At 40.0% G+C, this 21,826-nt stretch overlaps 1 protein-coding gene across 1 annotated transcript in view; it reads left to right on the top strand.

The window, feature by feature from the left end:
* Window positions 1-671: 671 nt before the first annotated feature.
* naprt (nicotinate phosphoribosyltransferase) overlaps window positions 672-21,826 on the top strand; it is an 83,451-nt gene continuing 62,296 nt past the window's right edge. Inside the window, exon 1 of the mRNA XM_042056179.1 lies at window positions 672-1,288. Within this exon, the coding sequence (XP_041912113.1) occupies window positions 1,078-1,288 (211 nt within the window). The 5' untranslated portion in view covers window positions 672-1,077. The remainder of the gene's footprint in view (window positions 1,289-21,826) is intronic.

Below are 21,826 nucleotides of genomic sequence, written 5' to 3'. Positions count from 1 at the left end.
TGGCATGCTCACGCGTTATGTCTCCTTCTTGCAAACTTGACTAGGCCTATAGCGCAACCATTTACGTCTTCATAAAATAACAACTTGCCAGATATGCCTTAATATCTTTGGGCTTCATTCAGCATTTTGTTCTTCCACTGGAAATGACTCTTCTACATTTGCTGCCTGCTGCATCCTTTCTGTTTTTATTGTTTAGAAAACGTTTGACGTCTTGCATTAAACATTGTTTGCTGGTAACCCGCCACGAATAGCTTACAGATTCTTGCGTGCGTACATTCTCTATTCTCTCCAAAATGTGCCCGTTCTATAGGCTGGCCAAGTGCGTAATTCTGCGGCATAAAGCAGATGTATTTGTTTATTGTACAGAAAAATAAAAATAACCTGTCAAGCGGTCAATTGACTAGATTGCAGTCAAGAAGTAGGGCAAATTAATTTGCAAAACCAAAACATGGGTCCTAGTTGTCTAAGCCTCTATTGCATAGCATCTAGTTGCGTTACCCCCAACACTGACAATAACGTAGACAGCAAATTAAGATATTTCTTCGTTTTGTGGAGCGGCACCGGTAGGCTATCAAAAGCAGATTTCGATTTTTGTTACCACTGTGCAGCCAAGCCTTAAAGGGGTGGTTCAGGATTTTGGACATAGGACCTCATTTCCAAGTTAGCAAGGGTGATATTTATCAGTGGAGACCATTTTCAACACATTTCATCCAGTCCTTCTAGTTGCAGAGTTTGCAGATGCTAGGCTAGCGAAAGTCAACGGTATGTGCTAGCCTGCCACTAAAAACAGTCTTACCCACTCCCTAGGCAAATAAATTATAAAGCCAGACTATCGATGTAAATGTCTGTGTTGATAGAATAATGTTAGAAATTAAACTAACCTTCCATCACATTGCAATAGTTATACTTTGTTCCCTGTAGTTGGAAGTAGGCATAGGCTGCAGCAACGGCGGATTGATATTACCTGAACTACCAAGAAAAACGGTTTCCATGACAATCACGCGCAAATTTATTTATCTGACGTTGTCACTCATTGCTACATAGAGTAGCCTACATTGCACGAAGGAATCAAGAACTATGGCCACGTTTGAAAGCCATGTTTCTGACTTTGAAGATGACGACGACGACGAGGAATTTGTGTTTACTAACCAACCATACTTATATGAGCCGGAATACACGGACGAAGAACTGAGGGAGAGGGATGCCCAAAGGGCAGAAAGGGAGAGAGCGTCTGTAGAGACGCTCCCCGCTGGAGCTGCAGTAGAGAACCGTTGTTCCAGTTTAGATGGTGAGTAGTTTAACTGGTGATATTTGCATAAAATCAGTGAATATTCAACAAGACCCTGCCTACTTCTTAATCTGCTCTGCCTCTGATAGTGCAGGTTTAGGCTACATTTTCACAAAGTGTTTGCAAGTGAGACAATATAACGGATATCGCTGCAAACATCACCAGTGTATGTCTAATACATGTCCGTTTAAGCATTATCCACAAATATGACACATACTGAATGAATGGAAAAAAAATAAAACTAGCGATCTAGCTGGGATTCAAACCACGCATGGACAAGAAAGAGGATCGGATTAGCTTCTATATCGTCTATACCACTACACTACGAGCCGTTGAAATCAATGCAGGATTTGTATGTATATATTGCACTTTTAGTCAAAGGTTAACATATGTGAGAAATATACGCCCATGTTAACTGGTGCTATCACAATTTAACATGAGCATATGCAAGCCTCAAAACAACAAAGTAGGTTCATCTTTGCCTCACATACCAAAACCTAACTGATGTACAACAAACTGACATGTCCCCACTAACACTTTATTCCGTTTTGGGGGTTAATACTATAAAACACAGTCATGTGCAAAAGTTATCAGAACTTATTGTTATCTTAGTCTCGGTGAAGTTATGCAGTGAGCTGTGATTTGAAGTGATTATATGAATTTTTTTTTTTTTCTGAGTTAGACTTATATTATTTAATTTGTTGGTCCTAATTTGACGACAGAAAATGGTCATCATGGTAGCATATTTATGGATTACAAAACTTTGATGTAGCTACCGAGAGAGTTTGATGACAGATGATGCTGTTTCAGATTCCCACATAGCCTCAATTAGAAAATAGTTTAACCTACTGCTCGTTCAGCAGCCTGTTGCGAAACATTCACGTAGCCTACATGTGTTTGCTATAATAAATATCTTGATCGATTGACAAATAAACTGTCACAAGACAACATAGGCGTACCCATTCATTTAATGGGAACACCATGCTATCATAGAGATGCAAAGTAACCAGTGGTGCAACTGGTTAGCAGGGTGGCCTAACTGCTAGCTTGCCATTTTAGTGAGCAGTTCGAGGCCCACACGTGATCATTATTTTTGCGCATTATAATCACGATGTATGATCTGACCACAAAAAAAAACGTCTGAAGTGGGGTCATGCATGCAGTTTGTTGTAACTGTTTTGGTATGTGAGGCAAAATTAATCTGCAAGGCTTGCATTCGGTGTCAATGGAAAAAAAATAAAACTAGCGATCTAGCTGGGATTCAAACCACGCAGAAAATATTACAGATTCACGCCCCCCAGGTATTGATTCGAATGGCATTATACATGTGGATGAGTCTGAGAATGTTTTCTGCAGGGTAACATACAATACTACTACCATAGATCAAGCTGTGTCATGCAATAGCATGACTTATGCTCATAGTTCTATTCCAACGTTGATTTCTACCCAACGTATAGTAAAAAGAAAAGACAAATTTAAAACTAGAAACCTAACAAATATTCTTTCCATACCTCAGCATATTCCTCAAAAGCCAGAGGCATTTTCAGCTAACATGGGTTTACTAAATATAGGTGCACTTACTACCAAAACCTTTGCAATCAATGATTTTATTAGTGAAAAAAAATTGGATTTTCTGTTTCTTGTTGAAACCTGGCTGACTTCAGACAGCGAAGCTGTTCTTGTTGAGACTTGTCCCCCAAATTATAATTTCTTCCACTCAATTAGACAAGGCAAACGAGGTGGTGGAGTTGCCTCCATTCTCTCAAACAAATATAGTTGCACACGAGTCAACTTTGGCGAATTCGCTTCCTTTGAGTATATTGCCCTCACTCTGAAGGCTGACCCAGCTGTACTTCTATTAACCTTATACCGCCCTCCTAAACTATGGACTGGCTTTCTCGACCAGTTTTCTGAACTTATGTCGCTCATCATCACTAGCTATGATCGGATAATTGTAAATGGCGACTTCAATATTCATGTCAATAAGACAACTGATGCTAAAGCCAGTAAGTTCCTTAATGTGTTGGACAGTTTAGAGCTAAAGCAGCATGTTACAGGACCCACCCACAACCTTGGCAACACCCTCGATCTAGTCATTTCCAGAGGGATAGAAGTCACAGACTTATCAGTAAATGATATAAATATGTCTGATCATCATTGTGTATCTTTTAATATTGTACTACATACTCCAAAAATTCATCCCGAAATTGCAATCAAATCGCGACTCTTGGACATTAAAGCAGAGCAGCAGTTCATAGCTCTTATAGACTCCATAAATTTAGATATTTTACATCATCCCATTGATCAAATGGTAGAGGCTCTCAATCGTGAATTAGGCGCTCTGCTTGACAGAGTGGCACCCTTAAAGACTAAAAAAAGGCCCTGTAGCAAACTGACACCTTGGATGAACGAAAATATCCATGATCTAAAAAGATCATGTAGGAAAGCTGAGAGAACATGGAGAAAAACTAAGTTACAGGTTCACCGTGCCATTCTAAAAGAAAAAATTGCAAATTATAATAGAGCTATTCGGAATGAGAGGAGGAACCACTTCTCTAAGGTAATTGCTGAAAACAGTGGAAACTCTAGGGTGTTGTTCTCTACCATTGATAGGCTATTGCATCAAACACCTTTTGATACACTCAGTCAGGCATCCTCTCTAAGATGCGCAGAATTTGCAGACTTCTTCAAAAACAAAGTCATTTCTATAAGGGAGGCTATTGGTAACACAAGTAATATGTTTGATAGTACACCCAAAAACAGCCCCCCAAAATTAAGGTCCTTTAGCACTATTACTCAATCTGAGCTTGGTAAAATTATAACTCAAACCGGCTCCTCAACATGTGTTTTAGATCCAATCCCTACTACATTCCTCAAAAAAGTATATGATGGCTTAGCTCCCTTTTTTCTCAAGGTAATAAATACCTCATTAGAAACAGGTATATTTCCAACTGCTTTTAAAACCGCTGTTGTGAAACCTTTACTTAAAAAGTCAAATCTTGACCATACCAATCTGAGCAACTACAGGCCTATATCAAATCTATCGTTTTTGAGCAAAGTACTTGAAAAAGTTGTTTGTAATCAGTTAAATACCTTCCTCAACGAAAACAGTATCCTTGAAAAATTCCAATCAGGTTTTAGATCAAATCATAGCACAGAAACGGCTCTAGTAAAAATAGTCAATGATCTCAGACTAGCTACCGACTCAAACAAAGTCTCAATCCTTATTCTTCTGGATTTGAGTGCGGCATTTGACACCATTGATCATAGCATCCTAATTCACCGCCTTGCGAAGTGGGTGGGTCTCTCTGATAATGCTCTAAACTGGTTTCAAACCTACATTACTGGCAGAGATTTTTATATCAGTCTAGGAGATCATGTATCTGAAAAACAAGACTTGCCTTTTGGTGTGGCCCAGGGGAGCTGCCTTGGTCCCCTGCTATTTTCTCTATATATGCTTCCATTGGGAAACGTCATAAGTCAACATAATGTAAACTTCCACAGCTACGCAGATGATACCCAATTGTATCTTTCTGTGGAGCCAACTAACCCAGATGGCCTTTGCTCCCTCACTGCATGCCTAACCTCCATTAATCAGTGGATGAGCAAAAACTTTTTGAAACTAAATGATGACAAAACAGAGGTACTTCTGGTTGGACCAAAACTAAAGCGAGATATTATTCTTAGTAATCTGGGGAACTTGGCACACCAGGTCAAACCAAAAGTAACAAGCCTCGGTGTCATCTTAGATGCAGAGTTAAGTTTTAAGCCCCATATCAGTAAAGTTACTCAGACAGCCTATTTCCACTTGAGAAACATTGCCAAAGTGCGGCCCTTTTTAACTCAACAAGATGCAGAAAAACTAATTCACGCCTTTATCACTAGCAGGTTAGACTACTGCAATGCACTTTTCACTGGTCTTCCCAAAAAACATCTAAAGAAATTGGCACTCATACAGAACTCTGCGGCTAGACTTTTAACTAAGACTAAGAAGAGAGAACACATCACCCCTGTGTTGGCTGAACTGCACTGGCTCCCTATTTCCTATAGAATTGATTTTAAGGTTATGTTAATTACTTACAAAGCTCTGAATGGCATAGCACCTTCATATATCTCTGAGCTTTTAATATCTTATCAACCACAAAGGAAACTTAGATCATCCAATTCTAATCTTTTAATCGTACCCAAAGTGCTCCACAAACAAAGTGGAGAAGCTGCGTTTATCCATTATGCCCCCAAACTATGGAACACCCTGCCTCTGTACATCAAGCAGGCGAGTTCAGTAAATATTTTTAAAAAAGATCTGAAAACATACCTGTACAGGAAAGCTTTTAGTTAACTCATCTTATCCTGTAGACTACATTTTCAGATTATTCTACATCTGCTACTATTGGAGGGCGCAGCCAGCCAAAAGCTGATGGGCTCCCCCTATTAAGTCAAGTTCTGCTCAAGGTTTCTTCCTGGAATATGGGAGTTTTTCCTTGCCACAGTTGCCATATGGCGTGCTTGTGGGGGGTAAGAGGGTTAAGGCTGCCAGTCTTATGACGTCATTTTCTATATTTTTGATATGTTGCTGAGTATATCATAAACAGCAAAGAAAAGTGATTGATAATGACTGACTATTATTGTGTTACATGCTTCAAATGTAAAGCACTTTGAGCTGCATTCTGTGTATGAAAGGTGCTATACAAATAAAGCTTTATTATTATTATTATTATTATGTCACCAGTTAACATGGACAGGATATCAGTAGCTAGGTAGCTAGCTAGTAGACTAGCACTATAGATTAATGATGGTTGATGATGGCATTGAAATGACTGCTCGTCTTTCTGTGGTGTAGTGGTAGTGCTGATGCATTGTACATTTTGCCTCCGCAAGACTCATGTTCGAAACCCAACAAAACCTTCGTTGTTTTACTTTGACACTTTGCAGTTTGCAGAGCATTTTGTGTGGATAATGCTTAAGCGGGCATGCATTATACATGAACCGGTGATTTCCGCATGTTTTCAGCAAGATCTTTCTTTGTATTCTGTCTCACTGTGGGCTTGTGAAAATGTGAATCTCCCGGCACTCAAGGGGCGGAGGCAGAGCAAAGCTGTTAACGAGTAGGCAGAGTGTTGTTGAATATTCACGGATTTTATAGATTCAAATATCACAAGTTAAACTGCTCACGATCTAAACTGGAACACCGGGACAGAACATCTGGAGACTGGTGGTGCCAGTGCAGAAAATGTATTAAAATGCCAACAGAGGATGAATGTTTTTGCTGCAGGGAGTGGGATTTAGTTATCCCACAGATGCAAGAACTGGAGCTGGACCAAGCGGCAACATTCTAATCTGAACAATGAAGCCTACCCGGAAGTTCGAAAAACTGCAATACATCGAAAATCCGCTAGGGACTGGTCCCAAAAGCGAGCAAATGTCCATAGACTCCCATGTTAAAATGTCCGTTTTCACAGCTTAAATACATGTCTTTAAAGCCTGGTCCCATGGACTTTTATTGTACTTTTCGGTAGTTACCCAGTGCCTGACAACTGTGAGGGTGGTGATTTTTTTTCTAACTCATTAGTTTAGATCACATTTAGATATAAAATATATGAAGAATTAAGGGCGTGGTCGGCTTGATTGATGGCTGACGTCGAGGCATACAGCAGCAGACGTTGCCAGCTGAGTGGAAACCCTGAAACTTTGACGTCTCAGCCATGATTCTACACAAAGTTACCACATCCTTTCTGAACATCTTTATTCAAAAAGCTGACATAAAATGGTTTGCTAAGCTATTAATTGAAGCCTACTAACCGACACTTTCAATAGACTTCGTTCCAGTTTTTTCAGGTAAGTGACATTCATTCCACTACTATTTTACGTAGCACTAGATGCTAGCATTATTTAGCATCGAGTGGTGGGCACTAACGTTAGGCTATGTTAGCGTCAAATCACCTCAAATAAGTTAATGTCGAAAATGATGACCGAACGGCAGAAGCACACACATACATTTAGTTAACTTGAATAAAGTTAACGTTAGTGAAAACCATTGTGCTCCCGTTATGAGTTAGCTTAACGTTGGTCATACTAGCCAGGTGTGAGTAAATGATCAGACAGCTGTAAAGTTAACATTAGTTCACAAACATACTGGGGCAATAAAGCATGTTCTCGTCAAAAAACCTTTTGTAAATATGCTCTGTGGGAATGCTTAGTCCATTGACAATTTATACAGTCTTTGGGTTGTCACGTTTAAGATAAAAAAACGTTTGTTCATATGATAACTTCAGCCGAAGCATTAAAAGGCTTGTCGGCTAGCTGAGGCAAAATTGTGAACCGCTATGAACCATTATACTTTGAACATGGAGCTGTGATAACACGCGATAGCTAGTCACCATAACTACTGGTTGTATATTCCAGACATCGTTACCATATACTGAACAAACATGAATGCATTTCAGACATTTAGAGTGGCTTTGTGAGCAGTCCAGGGCACATCTGTGCAATAACGATCAAAACTAGAAAATGTAATTTCGAGGAAATTACCAGTGCGTGAAAATATAAACATACTGTATATTAACATAAAATGCCAAACAAACTTTTATTGGGAAACAGTTGGCAGGAGTCATAGTTGATAACAACTAACAGTTGAAATGGCTGAACAGTTAAATAGTTGAGTAGTTTAAATAGTTCAATTATTTAATAGTGAATTATTGTAGTGAGGACATGTATTTTGAAACAGTTGTGGGCAGAGGAAATAGTAGTCTTAAGAGAGCCAGATTGTATGTTTAAAGCCTGAGACAGAGTATATAGTTTAAAAGTTGAATGTAGATAGTGTAATGGATGTTGATAGACAGAAAGTTGAATGGATGTTGATGTATAGTTTAATGGATAGAAAGTTGGATGGAATGTGCCTTATATCCTTGTAGAATGGAGAGACACAGAAAGAGTTGGCCTAGTTAAGCAGAAAGCAGTTGATACAGGTGCAATCAGTTTAACTGGCCCTTTGATGGGTGCTAGTAGTGAGCAGCTGGAAGTTGATACAGGTGCAAATCAAGTTAATTAGTCCATTGTGATGTCATAGTGCTAATACAAAGTCTATGGGGGAAAATAAGCTTGTTTTTTATTAATATCTCAAAAAGTATAATGTTTACAAAAGTGAAAAATACATTCCCCACGTGTCCTTTTCAAGACCTACGTTACAAAGTTTGAACGAAGTTTCTACGTTAAACGGTTAAAGCTGAATTAGATGCAGAAATTTGGTGAGAAGAAGAAGAAGAAGAAGAAGAAGAAGAAGACTTCGGATAACAGAACAGTGCATTTTCATGCACTGTAATAATTATCGTTAGCATCTTTTGATAAGTCACACACGGAAAGTAGTTGTATTATGCCTTCAAATCAGCAGGTTTTGGTTGGATACAGATTGCATAATTAAACAATATAGCACCAGTGGCTGGCTACTGTTTGATTGGACCTTGGCCTAACTGTTAATAACTACCTCGATAGGGTGTAGATATGAGCTTACACTGTTTCACTGAAAACACAAAAATACAAGAAAGTTATTCTACATTACTTTAAATACACCACATTTGTTTTTGCTTATTGCCCGCATAAACAGGGCATGTGCAATAGTTGAATACGCGTGTCCTGTCCCCATTTAGCTAAGTGTTCTGTGAGTTTGTTGTTCATTATAAATATTGGGAGTGAGTCTGCAAATCTTACTTCGTTGTTGTCGTATATTGCCTCCACAATCTATGATTGCCACATACATTTTTTTTTTTAGCTTCATTTGTGAGCACTTGTTCATAGTTTGCAGTAAGCAGTAAGTTCAAAGATGTGACACATGGCAATATTTCTTTTTGCAGATCTGGAACAGTTTGAAATCCTACCAGATGGGGCACAAGTAATTGTTGAGTAGTGGCAGCTTCTGACTTCAAGGACTTTGTTCACCAGCAGACCCCTTGATCACCACCTTTATTTACAGCATTTGCATCTGTCAGTCTTTAAAGTGATCTAATATGTATTGACTATGTATAGCTTACTACATTTTAGTTTTTGTTATTTTAGTTTCACAAATTCAGTGGTTACCTGTAATGCTCAAAGTATACAAGTAAAAATTCACCTTTACTTCTGCATCTGGGTCTTCAATTCAACCTACTGACTGAAGCTGAATGATTTGTATAAATGTTTTTGAGAGCACAGGCAAAATTGGTTTGGCGTGAGTTTTAATGTAATTCATAGTTCACAGAAAAGTTCCATAAACATTTCCAAGTGCAAGTTCAGTGCCATCAACAGTAAGTTTGCTTTCTAAAAGCAAATGGGTCTGGCATAAATAAAGGGTAGGTGTAACAGTCCATCAATAGACATAAAGTGAAATGTACTGTAGTCTCAATGGGTTAAATATCACCACACCCCAGCCAAACCACTTCACCTGGACCTCTAGTCCCAGGTTAGAGCCCATGGACCTTCTTGCTGCCTTCTCCCCATGGTGAACTGCCAAAACAGAAAGGTAAACATTTCATTAGTCATACCTATATATCTTACAAGTTTATACAATAAAACACAATAATGCAAACCAACAAGACTTGTTGTAATCAACAAAAGTACAGTTGTACAATGCTGTAGTACTGTTGTGCGATTTGAAATGGGTCATCAGTGACAAAGTACACTAATATTGGCATTGTTATGCCAAACACCAGACACTGTAACTGGATTTAACGTTTTGATAATAGTCAATAAGGGGGGATAAGGCAAGCTAACCGAACATTAAAGTGGAAATGAAGCAGTCAAATAAAACAGATGTCTATAGCACTAGTTAAATATTTAAATATACCATAAATACAAATAAAGTCAGAAATATGACCGTTATTCAGAATAAAGCACAAACAAGTTGCATTAATTTCAGCTGTGCGCCGCCATCTTTGTTTTCAGAAAATGATGACATCACAAGAATGGTTGGTACAACATTCTATGCTGTTTACACAGCGGCTGTCGTAGCCTCACAGTTAGCTTACTGCCTCAACAAAATGGATATGGACGAATGGGATAGACCCACCAATGAGGACAGGCATCCAATTGCCTATGCTTTTGAGCCAGTAAGAGCAGTGGGAGTTTTAGTGCCCCCCACAGAGCCTGACTATGGAGGAGAAATAGATGATCGAGAGAGAGGTGTATCTGAGCGCACAGAAAACCATCGGTGGTGCTTATGTGGGGGTTGTGTCCCTATGTTCACTGACATGGCACACATGGAGAGTGTCTGCTGCTAGGAAATGAACCTGGGACATCTCATCCAAAATAACAGATATAACACGTCCAATCCTACGTGCCAAATGCTATCATTAAAGCGAGACGTTGGAGGTCGCAATGCGGTCGCTGAGGGACATCCGAGCCGACACTGGAACACCCAAAAAACAGCAGTTAACCAACTAACACACTCTTGATAGGTTGTGCGGAGGGGGTAGGCTAGGGGACTACACGTACTGATCACCTGAGACTACACTAATTTTTACACCCATACTCAGTTGTTCTGCAATGTATTATCATGGTAGAAGCTGCGATACAGTACTAGCATAGCATAACATAACAAGCACATACTGTAACTAGCATAGCATGAACCTTAAAATCTATGGTTGCTACAAGCGGCACATCCGTGCATTTATTTACTTAAAGTGAACAGCTTGTTATTTTATGTCAGCTTACATAAACAAATAAAAACTCAGACACCTAGCCTACAGTCCATAAACAACATCTACCCACAAAACCATGCCTGTCACAATCACAGACCTAGGCTACTACAGAGTAGCCTAGACAAGTCAGACGTAGGCCAGCGTACCCACAACAGGTTCTCACCAGGTTCGCAAGTCTCTGCAAATAGTTTCCACTACTACTTGAGGGAAACAAATGCAATCATCGATACTACTCAATCACAAAAAGAAACATCTTACTCACACATGAGAAGTTCGCTCCCCTGAGTTTATTCACCAATTCATCAACGATGCAACTGCATTTTCAGGTCGCGGTAATCAAGTTGTGCGAGAACATCCAAACACATTATTGCAACTGAAGTTAAATTTAATTAAGTAATGTCTTTGATAGGCCTACAGGCTACATTACAGCGGCCCTTGTTCTTGTACAAACACAAAAACTGACATCAACATAATTTGCGTAGGCATATTGAAATAAAGTGAACGTCCGCTAATGGATAAAACCTCCACAAACAAACGCTAACCATTCTGATGACGTAGCGCCTGCATTTTTAAAACATGGCCGCGCCCTAGTGGCGAAAGTCGTTATTGACATGTCATTTTCCAGTGAAACTACTTGAATATCGGGTTTAATGAAAATCCATGTATCTTCAAAAATGAAAAAGCAACCAAAAAATGGTCACAGTTCTCACTGCTTCATTTCCACTTTAACGCTGGATCGTGAAATGGCCACCGATGACCAATTTCAAAGTCATCTAAGCTACCACTGACAACTTTAGAGCAATATAGCGATTTCAAAACGATATTAAGAGTTAATCAAAATAATTAATGATGTACACCCTACTACGATTTTGTTATCAATTCACACCACACGTTGACAGAATAGGCTACAGCGAGCTGGCTGATGTTATCGTAAATGAATTAACGTTACAATGAAATGGCTGCCACTGAGCATATGAGATGGGTAACGTAATCACAAAACAATAAAGGCAAAGATCCATTTTTGTCAGTATGAGTTGCTGAACCTGTAAACTGCTAAGTTACTCTACGTGCGTTGGTGAACCTGTAACGCCAAACTGCTAAATTACTCTACGTTATTTTACCGTAACTTAAGCAAGGGAGGGATAGCTAACGTTAGTTTATTTTACCTAGAAGCTAGAAGCTGCAAACTCAACTCTTCATTCTCAACTTTTCAACCGTTCACCCGAATATTACCTTTCAGCATACAAAATTATAAAGTGTCTGAACATGGCATTAAGAAACATACATGAACTTCACGTTAGCAGATTAAACTTACCAGCAAATTATGTTACAGCAAAGTCTGTGCCAGTCCATCTTGTAGTAGGCCTAAAGTTAGAGACCGGCTGGCCCAGTCTCAAACAAAGCCCCCGCCCTTTTACCCATATATGGATTGGCCAAGATGTGGGCGGGGTTAGGATTTCCCAAGATGGCGCCGCCCATACCCCCCATAAACGGCTTCATAACCGTTCTTCAGAAAATCTATGGGTGATGTCACAGACGCTTTGTCCATATTTTTTACAGTCTATGAGCTGGACACTAGTTTTCAAGATCTAGATGTTTCTGGCCATAGTGCACATATATAAAAATCCAAACATTAATGTCTAAAAGTAGAGTTATGAGTAAAAAAGTGGAATGGCACAGGGAAAAAGTATTGAACACGCTAAAAGCAGTACACAAAGGCAAGGAATGGCAAGGAACAAACTGGAATCTATAAGTAGTTAGAGAAATTATCCCTCCTATCTGTGCAAAATGATATAAGCTGGGTTAGTACATACTGGTGGGCTATAAAAAGGTTTTTTGTTACCAAAGTGTCACACAAAAAACATTTCATGATGGGTAAAAGCAAAGAGCTCTCCCAAGACCTTTGCAACCTTATTGTTGCAAAACATATCAATGGAACAGGTTACAGATGCACTTCAAAACTTCAGAATCATCCAGCAAGCAGTATTGGAGCCATTATCTGCAAGTAGAAGGAACATCACTGCATCATCAACTGGCCATGCACAGGATCTCCTCGCAAGATTTCTGACCAGGAAGTCAGAAAGATAGTTAGAAGAGTAGCCCAAGAGCCAAGGACCACTTGGAGAAAGCTCCAGAAAGACTTGGAGGCAGCAGGTACAATTGGTACAGAGAAAATCATAGGTAATGCACTTCACCGCCATGGCCTCTATGCACGCTCATCCCGCATGACTCTATTGCTGAAGAAAAACATGTGAAAGCTCATTGAAAGTTTACTACACAACATTTGGACAATCCTATGAAATACCGAGAGAAGGTCAGGCGAGGGCAAAATTGAACTTTTCAGATGTCATACTACACAACATATTTGGAGGAGAAATGGCACTGTGCATCACCCTAAAAATACCCTACCAACAGTGAGGTTTGGAGGTGGTGGCATCATGGTGTGGGCTGTTTTTCATCTCATGGCACTGGCAGACTTCATACAGTTGAAGGAATGATGAATGTAGTCATTTTGTTCCGGGAGAATCTTAACATCCACCAGGATGATGAGGATGAGACATGGCTAGACCTTCCAGCAGGACAATGATCCAAACCATTCAGCAAAGGAAACTCTCAATTGGTTTCAGAGAAAGGAAATCAAGGCCACTTCAATCCAATTGAACAGTTTTGGAAGTTAACTAAAGATCAGGATTCACAAGAGGGACCCCTGGAATCGTCAATATTAAAGGACTATTTGTTTAAAAGAATGGGCCAAAATCACACCAGAATACTGTGACTGATTAGTTTCGTCATACAGGAAATGCCTTGAAGCTGTCATTACGAATAAAGGCTTTTCCACAAAGTATTTAAGAAATTTCAGCAGGCGTGTTCAATACTTTTTTCCTGGGTCATTCCACTTTATTACACATACAGTGGGCATCGCTTTCAAATGGCCACTTCAGTCGCGCAATACGAGGCGTGAAGCTGCGTGAAGCTTTAGTACCACTTTCAGCCACTGTGCGTCGTTCTGCCACTGTACATCGCTCTGTCAGTAGCCTAACTGCCGCCCCTTCTGAAAAAGCAGGAGGCTAGGCTACCTTTAAACGTAATTGTTACCGAGAGGTAGCCTGGGTGTTCCCATGCTGCCTTGCGCGCGATTTGATTCACGCTGCTAAGGCAGCCTGGAGACCATGGAGCAAATTTTCGCCACATCACAGAACAGGGGGGAAAGCAAGACGATGATGAGCTATGCACAGATGCATCTGATAGACATCCGTGGCACCCAATAAACGGATCTGGGCATTTTTTCTAATACGAGAAAATTAACGTTTGGTTCCCAGACCACGTCTCATTGAGAAGTGGTGGCACTAGCCAGGCTAACCGAGAGGAATCCCAGCCTACGAATTCAATAACAAAATAAATCTTAATTAAACATTACCTCGATTAAGGCTACTTGGGTATGGCTTAAGGCTTGACTACACGGTGGTAGCGAAAATCGAAATCTGCTTTTGATAGCCTACCGGTGCCGCTCCACAAAACGAAAAAATATCTTAATTTGCTGTCTATGTTATTGTCAGTGTTGGGGGTAACGCAGCTACGCAAATCAAAACAGTGTCTTAATTTGCCCTACTTCTTGACTGCAATGTAGTCAATTGACTGCTTGACATGTCATTTTTATTTTTCTGTAAAATAAACAAATACATCTGCTTTATGCCGCAGAATAACATTCATATTTGGCTGACTGCAGACGCGCCACTTCCCCATATTCCAAGATTAAGATAGCCTATACAAAAAACACTTCATACTATCATAAAAAAAAAAGCTATTTGCAATTTGACAAAACACTGGTCCTCATTTTGCGAATGCGAGGACGATATACCTGTTGCATTTAGTTAGATGTCCGAGTCACGCATAATGTTTGAAAACCACTGGCTCGTAATCACAATAATTTAACACAGACAGTTGGATAGCCTACTTCATCATGTCCCCATGCCTACATTTTTGTGAGTAGCATAGAGATCGTTAAAAACAATAAAGTATGGCTCTCCGTTTGGGACATCGAAAACTTACCGTATATTTTTAATAGACTACCGTCGAAGATGCTGACTTGCAAAAGCCTCGGGATAACACCACATCTCCACTATCATCAGTCATGCCCCTTGATCAAAGTGGGGAATGAAATAAAAGTTTGAGAACCACTGGCTTAACAAGTTACCTGCAGTCCGGAACACAGAATCTGTTGCAATATTCTGATGATCGGCGATGATATCGGCAAATGTTTGTTTTCCAAAGTAAGAATTTCACTTCACCATGCACCTTCGACAATGAATAGCTCATTACAATTGTTACTGTTAAACGTAGGCCTACCTGGTATCATTACAAACATTATTCTGTGTCCTAAAACTGGCATATTTTATGGCATTGTGTCATGTAAGTTCGTTGCAAAATCTAGAGAAATGTGTGAGGTGGTCAGTGGGGGACAATTAAGACACATTGGATTGTGTTATTACTTGAACATTCCACACTATCCACAGCTGTGGTAGGCCTATCAGGGGCAGGAGGATTACTGTTAGCGCAGGCTTTATATAAAATTCTTCAACAGAAGGCCTCGAATGTTGTCTTGTTTGTGGAGCGCTTTGCTTCACTTCTGTAATCTCGGCTTCATTGAAAATGAGGGCTTCCCTCAATGACCCTCCGAGAATAAATAAAGGTTGAATGAATGAATGCCCAAAATAAAGGCCTGTGGTTTGCGCAGCCTACAGTAAATAACAGACCCGCCAGAATGTGTGTTATGATGCTTTTTTACGAGCAAGATGTTTTTGGTACCCTACGCACACTGTATGTTCTTAAATAACAATGATCATCAGTAATATTCAACCATTCATTTGGGTAAATGGGCAAGCGTGACCACCTTGATTGGCTGATTGGCTGATGATTGTAACGCGGGCATGATTCCAAACACCTCCCTTATGACAGGTCTCAGAATGCGTGCGCTACACAAGGACGGAAGATGATGAATAACTGGGGCCGTAGGCTATTCACAAAGGCTTTTATCTTACTACTAGGAGTAGGCTACTCCTAAATAGCACTTTTTAGCTTGGAGTTTTCTCTTAAAAGTTATTCACAAAGCCTTTCAGACAAACTCCTAAACTAGGAGTGAGTCTTCGTGGCTATGGTTGACGTCATTACTCATGCACAAGCTTGACTGAAGTGACCACCTTGATTGGCTGACGATTGTAACGCGGGAATTCCAAACACCTCTCTTCCGATGATGAGTGACAGGTGACAGGTCGGAGAATGCGTGCACTACACAAGTAGTGCGAAGGACGGAAGATGATTAATAACTGAATAAAAAGGCCTAGCCTAAATGAATAAAGAGTAAGGCAAAACAAATAGCCTAGTAGCCTAATGAAACATAGGCCTATCGATTGATGTAGTAGCCTACCTTTGCAACATTATTAAATTAATCTGTCACCATATGCCTAGGCTACGTTTGCAAAGAGGAGAACATTTTAATTTGATTCACAATGAAACGTTACATTTCATTTACATGTTAACAATGAGTAGTTTTGGTTGTTGTTGGTGGCATTATTGCATCCCTTTTATGAATGCAAAATTGTTCCCTCGCGATTGGAAGCTCCTGTTGCGCATAGGCTACGCATTTCAAAACATCGCAACGTAAAATGCCCCAAAAAGCTGTTTATGAATAGGTCTTAGTGAGTTAGGAGTCCTCTCGACTAAAGTTGTCCCAGACTTAAGTTCTACTTTTAGGTCTAAAATGCTTCGTGAATTACTTTTTGTGAAAAAATTAGGAGTCCTAAAGTTAGGAGTGAAACGCCCATTATTTTTAGGAGTTGCTCCTAAATTCGCCAGTTAGGAGCTACTTTTAGCCTTAAAATTCTTTGTGAATACGGCCCTGAATAAAAAGGCCTAGCCTAAATGAATCAAGGCAAAACAGCCTAGTAGCCTAATGAAACATACGGATTGATGTAGTATCTTTGTAACATTATTAAATTATTCAGTTACTATGCCTACGTTTGCAAAGGAGAACATTTTAATTTGATTCACAATAATGTTACATTTAATTTACATGTTGACAATGATTAACCTAGTTTTGGTTGTTGTTGGCGGCGTTATTGCATGTTAGTTATGCCTACAATGCAAAATTGCTTCCTCACGATTGGAAGCTCCTGTAGCTGCATAGGATTTCAAAACACGGCAAAATGCCGCAGGTTTGTGAATAGGTCTGTGAGTAAGGAGTCCTCTTGACTTCTTTTAAGCTGTCAGAGGTGGGAAGGTGTGATTGGGGACAGGGCCGGATTAACTGGGCACAAATGTCTGATGGCCCCCCTTCCCCCCAGCCAACGTGAATCGGGTGGTTAGTTAATAGGCCTATCGTGAAGATTTTTTCCTGCCATCTAAGGCACGAGCGCATCTGTGAGGCCAAGCCTCACCAAGTAGCTCGTTTGTTTACAACTAACATTCCATTTAATTAAACTGCTTTATAGACTATGCCGAAATAGTTTTCAACATTTTGAATATTAGTGACTGGTGAATTGAAATGTTCTCAAAGTAGCCTTATGGCTGAAAGCTGCTTGGGATCCCCCCCGTCAAGCAATATAACCATACAAACGCGCTTCCTGCACTCATTGTTTCAAAAGGAGTAATTTTGGCTTTCAGAAATTCAGAACTGAAGAGCTGTGGACGGCACGGCAAGGTATGCCCAATGAAAATAAATTAACGCAACACAACACAGACCCCGCTTCTCTCGCGTCAATCACTGACAGTAACCTAGAATAAATGCATAGGGAAAAACACTTCCCCATGACAAAGACATCGTAAAACACTGAAAGTTAATATTTTGTCACTAGCAACATACATCTGTACTTTGTTAAATGTATTATGTTCCAAGTAGCCTATGCGTAATTCTGCTTCATAAAGTTGAACAAATACATTTGCTTATTTCACAGAAAAATATAAATAGCCAGTTAGGGTCTACAGTGCAGAGTTGGTAAGTTATGGTAGGCCAACTTGCAGTGAACATACAAACGGGAAATTCTTTCTCTTGTAGCTCAGGTGCGCACGTAGACATAAGGCCGAACATGCAAGCGCCAATGAATCGTGCTCTCACGACAATCACGCCGTTAAACTTAAATAGGTTAACATCACTCTAACCCTTCAAGCAAGGAAAACGATGATTTGAAGACATCTGTTTCGTTGGAAGGGCAAGGGGTAGCAACAGGGCTGTTATGAGAGTATTAAATTGATGGCAGGGCTGTTATGAGAGTATTAAAATATGGGATATTCTACGGGAAAACATTAAAACGGCAAGACAGCGGGGGAAAGTTAAAATACGTGATAAACACGGAAAAAGTTGGCATGCATTGTTTCGGTCCCCGTGCATAGGGATTATTTGTCATATTATTAATCACATATGATTATTTGTGAAATTGTGCAGACAGGCGCAACACATTTGAAAAGGAAGGACTGGTAGCATGCAAGCTCACGGGAAAGATTGATTCAAGAACGTTATCACAGTGTGTGGCTGTGGCGCAGGCGGAAGACAGCGACAATTGGCAGGGGAGGGTCATGTCTTTTTTAACAATTCTGTCAGAGGGTCATTGAACAATTTCTATCTAATTAACAGCATCACTAACCACAGCCATCTACAGTACTGTAAGACGGCACAATCTCATATTCACTCTTGGATATCTGAAGCCAGTTTGTCTACTAACAATCATAAAATAATCAATAGAATCAATCCCGGGCATAATTTGAGGATTTATGGTAGCCTAGTGCTCAACTCCTCCTGCTCAACATGACAAAACTATAAAATAACTATAAAATAAGTCTATCAATGTTTTTGTTCTAAGACATTTATTTCAAACATAATTTCAAGACACAAATTGGATACTTCAGTTACCTTGGTGCATAACCAAGGTAGGCTGCCACACCCCAGACTGAGTGATGGGCCTAGCGTTCTTATCCATTCAGTGTGGGGTATAAACAAGCTGAGAATTTAGCGGTGTCACGTCTGCCTGTGGGGAGCTCTTAGAAGCTTGGGATAATGTGATACAGTTACTACACTAACAATATTTTATTTTACTTCTTATGTAATTTGTTTTTTACATTTTATAAATGCTTTGTTTAAATGCTGTTGGAACAAATAGTTGATTATAAAGTCAACTTTCTGTTGCAATTTTCTGTGTGTTCTGGACTGGTAACTTGTTAAGCCAACACTTGTTAAATTCTAACGTTGCATAAATATTAACTGCAAACACACAGTGGAGAGTTAATTTGGTTTATACCAGACAATTTAAGTAGGCCTAACTAGGCTGTTTGATCATGTAGTCTATGTTTGGATCATAGGCATGATGATTCAACATATCATGTTGCTTTTTTCTACCATTGGCCCAAGTAGTGACCAGTATTCTACCATTGGCCCAAGTAGTGTGAAATAAATCTAAACAAAAATAAATAAAAGTAGAATTGCACATAGCAAGAAGCTGGTCTGAGGGCAGATCTCATGATGCTCATCTCACAGTTTTCACCATTTTGTTTTGAAAACAATCAATGGTATTATCTTAATATTCTGGCAAGTTTAAAATATGATGGTCGAAAGTGGGCCAGAGCTGGCGATCCGATATCTGGAAATCTGATCTCACTATGGGTTTGTGTACACAATTTGGTCCCCCTCACTTTCAAAATATCTCCTGCGCCCCTGGCAAGCGGGCTAGATGAATGGCCTACTCCAGAGCTGTTGTGAAATTGTTGGGAATTTAATTGATTAACACATCACATAAACTGTTATTAAGTGTTGTTGATACACTGAACTCCCTCGGAACCAAATCTGACAGCAAGCAGCTTTGGAGTTTTGGAAGTAGGCTGCAGGCAGGCAGCTGGTGGATACTGGCATGCGTAAGGTAATGGTAAGGTAAAAGCAACGACCGAAATGCAGTTGAAACACGTGTATGAAACGTATTAAATATGCAAACACAGATCCGGTATAAACACTGACCCCCCCCCCCCCCCGAAAAAAAATCTCCCGTTTTTGGAAAGCTAAATGTTGACAGGTATGGATTCCGCTCGTTCACATGGTGTGTGATATCATGTATAGGTTTAGTTTAGTTAAAAATACTCTGAAAACTAAAAAATATACTGAAAAATACTCAAAGCATAGGCCTACCTGAAGCCGGGGAAATGCGGGGGGAATGCGCCTGGGATGGCTTCTGAAGTAGCATTGCAAATGAGAGAAAATTTAGAAAATTCCACAGACAGGGGGTGCTCTTGAACCCTCTCACCGTCTCTGAAAGCAAAACCGTGGCTCAACAGGTAGATCCAGGGTGCGATTTGTAGGGGGGGATGGTGAGGATTTCCCCCCCTCTGGTTTTCCTATCCCTACCTCTGCTAAATTATTTTTATCCCCGGTGGGGACAACATTTATCCCCCTCTGCCCCTCATATTGATTAATGCTACTTCATATAAGTAAAGCGCTGCAACGTGAGAACAGTCTAGTAGGCTAGCCTACATAATAATCTGACATCAGAAACGCACCGTCACCGTCAGCACTCATGCTGCTGACACAGTGGCTGCGTGATAACTTAATTTGGCCTTGATCGTGCAGGACATTTCAGAATGTCGAGTGTGTAATCCATCATAAATGGCTAGTTTCAATGGAAAAGTTAGCTGGACAAATGAAAGAAAACGAGGATTCAGTGAAGCATACAGTAACTAGATGTACCGCTGCCCAGTCCAGCACATTTTTTCCACAAAAAGAAATCACGCTGAAAGGCCTATATGATTCTAACTGTCTCACTAAATTGCATTATCCACACTCAATTCTCACTGGTATCTGCTAGACAACAAGTACCAAAACATGATTAGTTCATAGATTTCACATGTAAAATTCATTTTATACAACCCCACCTCCATCTTGCCTGTTTATAATTCTGAGAAATTCTTGATTGTTTGTGTTATGTTTATGTTATGTGTGTGTGTGTGTGCGTGCGTGCTTGTGTTTGTGCCTGTGATATTACTGTGAATGTATGTGTGTGTGTGTGTGTGTATCTGTTTGTGCACATGTGTGCACATGAAATGGGTTAACATGACCCCTGGAGGCAAACATACGGAAAAAAATGGTCATCCTAGGCCCTACAGTTCTCAAGATATTCACAGAGAACTATGTCTGCCCTACCCTCCTTTCGGGGGGTCCAGTCCAGCGGGGGGGCTACAGATCAAAATGAAAAATGACGGTTCCATGCTATCGATGTGGGGGTACATGCCCACCAAGTTTCGTGTACCCCGGTCTTTCAGTGTCCCGGGAATCCTTGTTGGTGACTAAATCACTAAATGTACACATAAATTATTTTATTGTAAGGCCCCCCATGAACGAAAGTACACAAAACTTGGCATGCATTTGGAGGGTGTCATACTGATCCTACACTTTTAATTTCGTGCAGTTTTGACCTTGTCAGCCAGAGATATTGTGATGAAAACACCACATTTTTTGCTTTTTAATTTTTAACTAGGTGGCACTATACATGAAATAAGTGGTAATGGGATGGGTTGACATGCCCCCTTAAGACCAACATACATAAAAAAGATGGACCTCCTAGGCCCTACGGTTCTCGAGATATTCACAGAAAACTGTCTCCGGCCACCTACAGGCCAGTTGGTGTATAGTAACATAAATTAATTTATTGTGTGGCCCCCCATGAACGGAATTCCACAAAACTCGGCGTGCATACAGAGGGTGTCATAATGATCATACACTTCCAATTTCGTGCAGTTTTGACTATGTTAGGTCACAGATACCTTCAATTACAACCTCATTTTTACTTTTTTGTGTTTAATTAGGTGGCGCTATACATGAAATGAGTGGTTATGGAAT

Source organism: Alosa sapidissima, chromosome 12 (genome assembly GCF_018492685.1).
Source record: "Alosa sapidissima isolate fAloSap1 chromosome 12, fAloSap1.pri, whole genome shotgun sequence".
Lineage (NCBI taxonomy): Eukaryota > Metazoa > Chordata > Actinopteri > Clupeiformes > Clupeidae > Alosa > Alosa sapidissima.
Note: the sequence above shows the minus strand (reverse complement) of the source record. Positions and strands in the feature narration are given on the sequence as shown.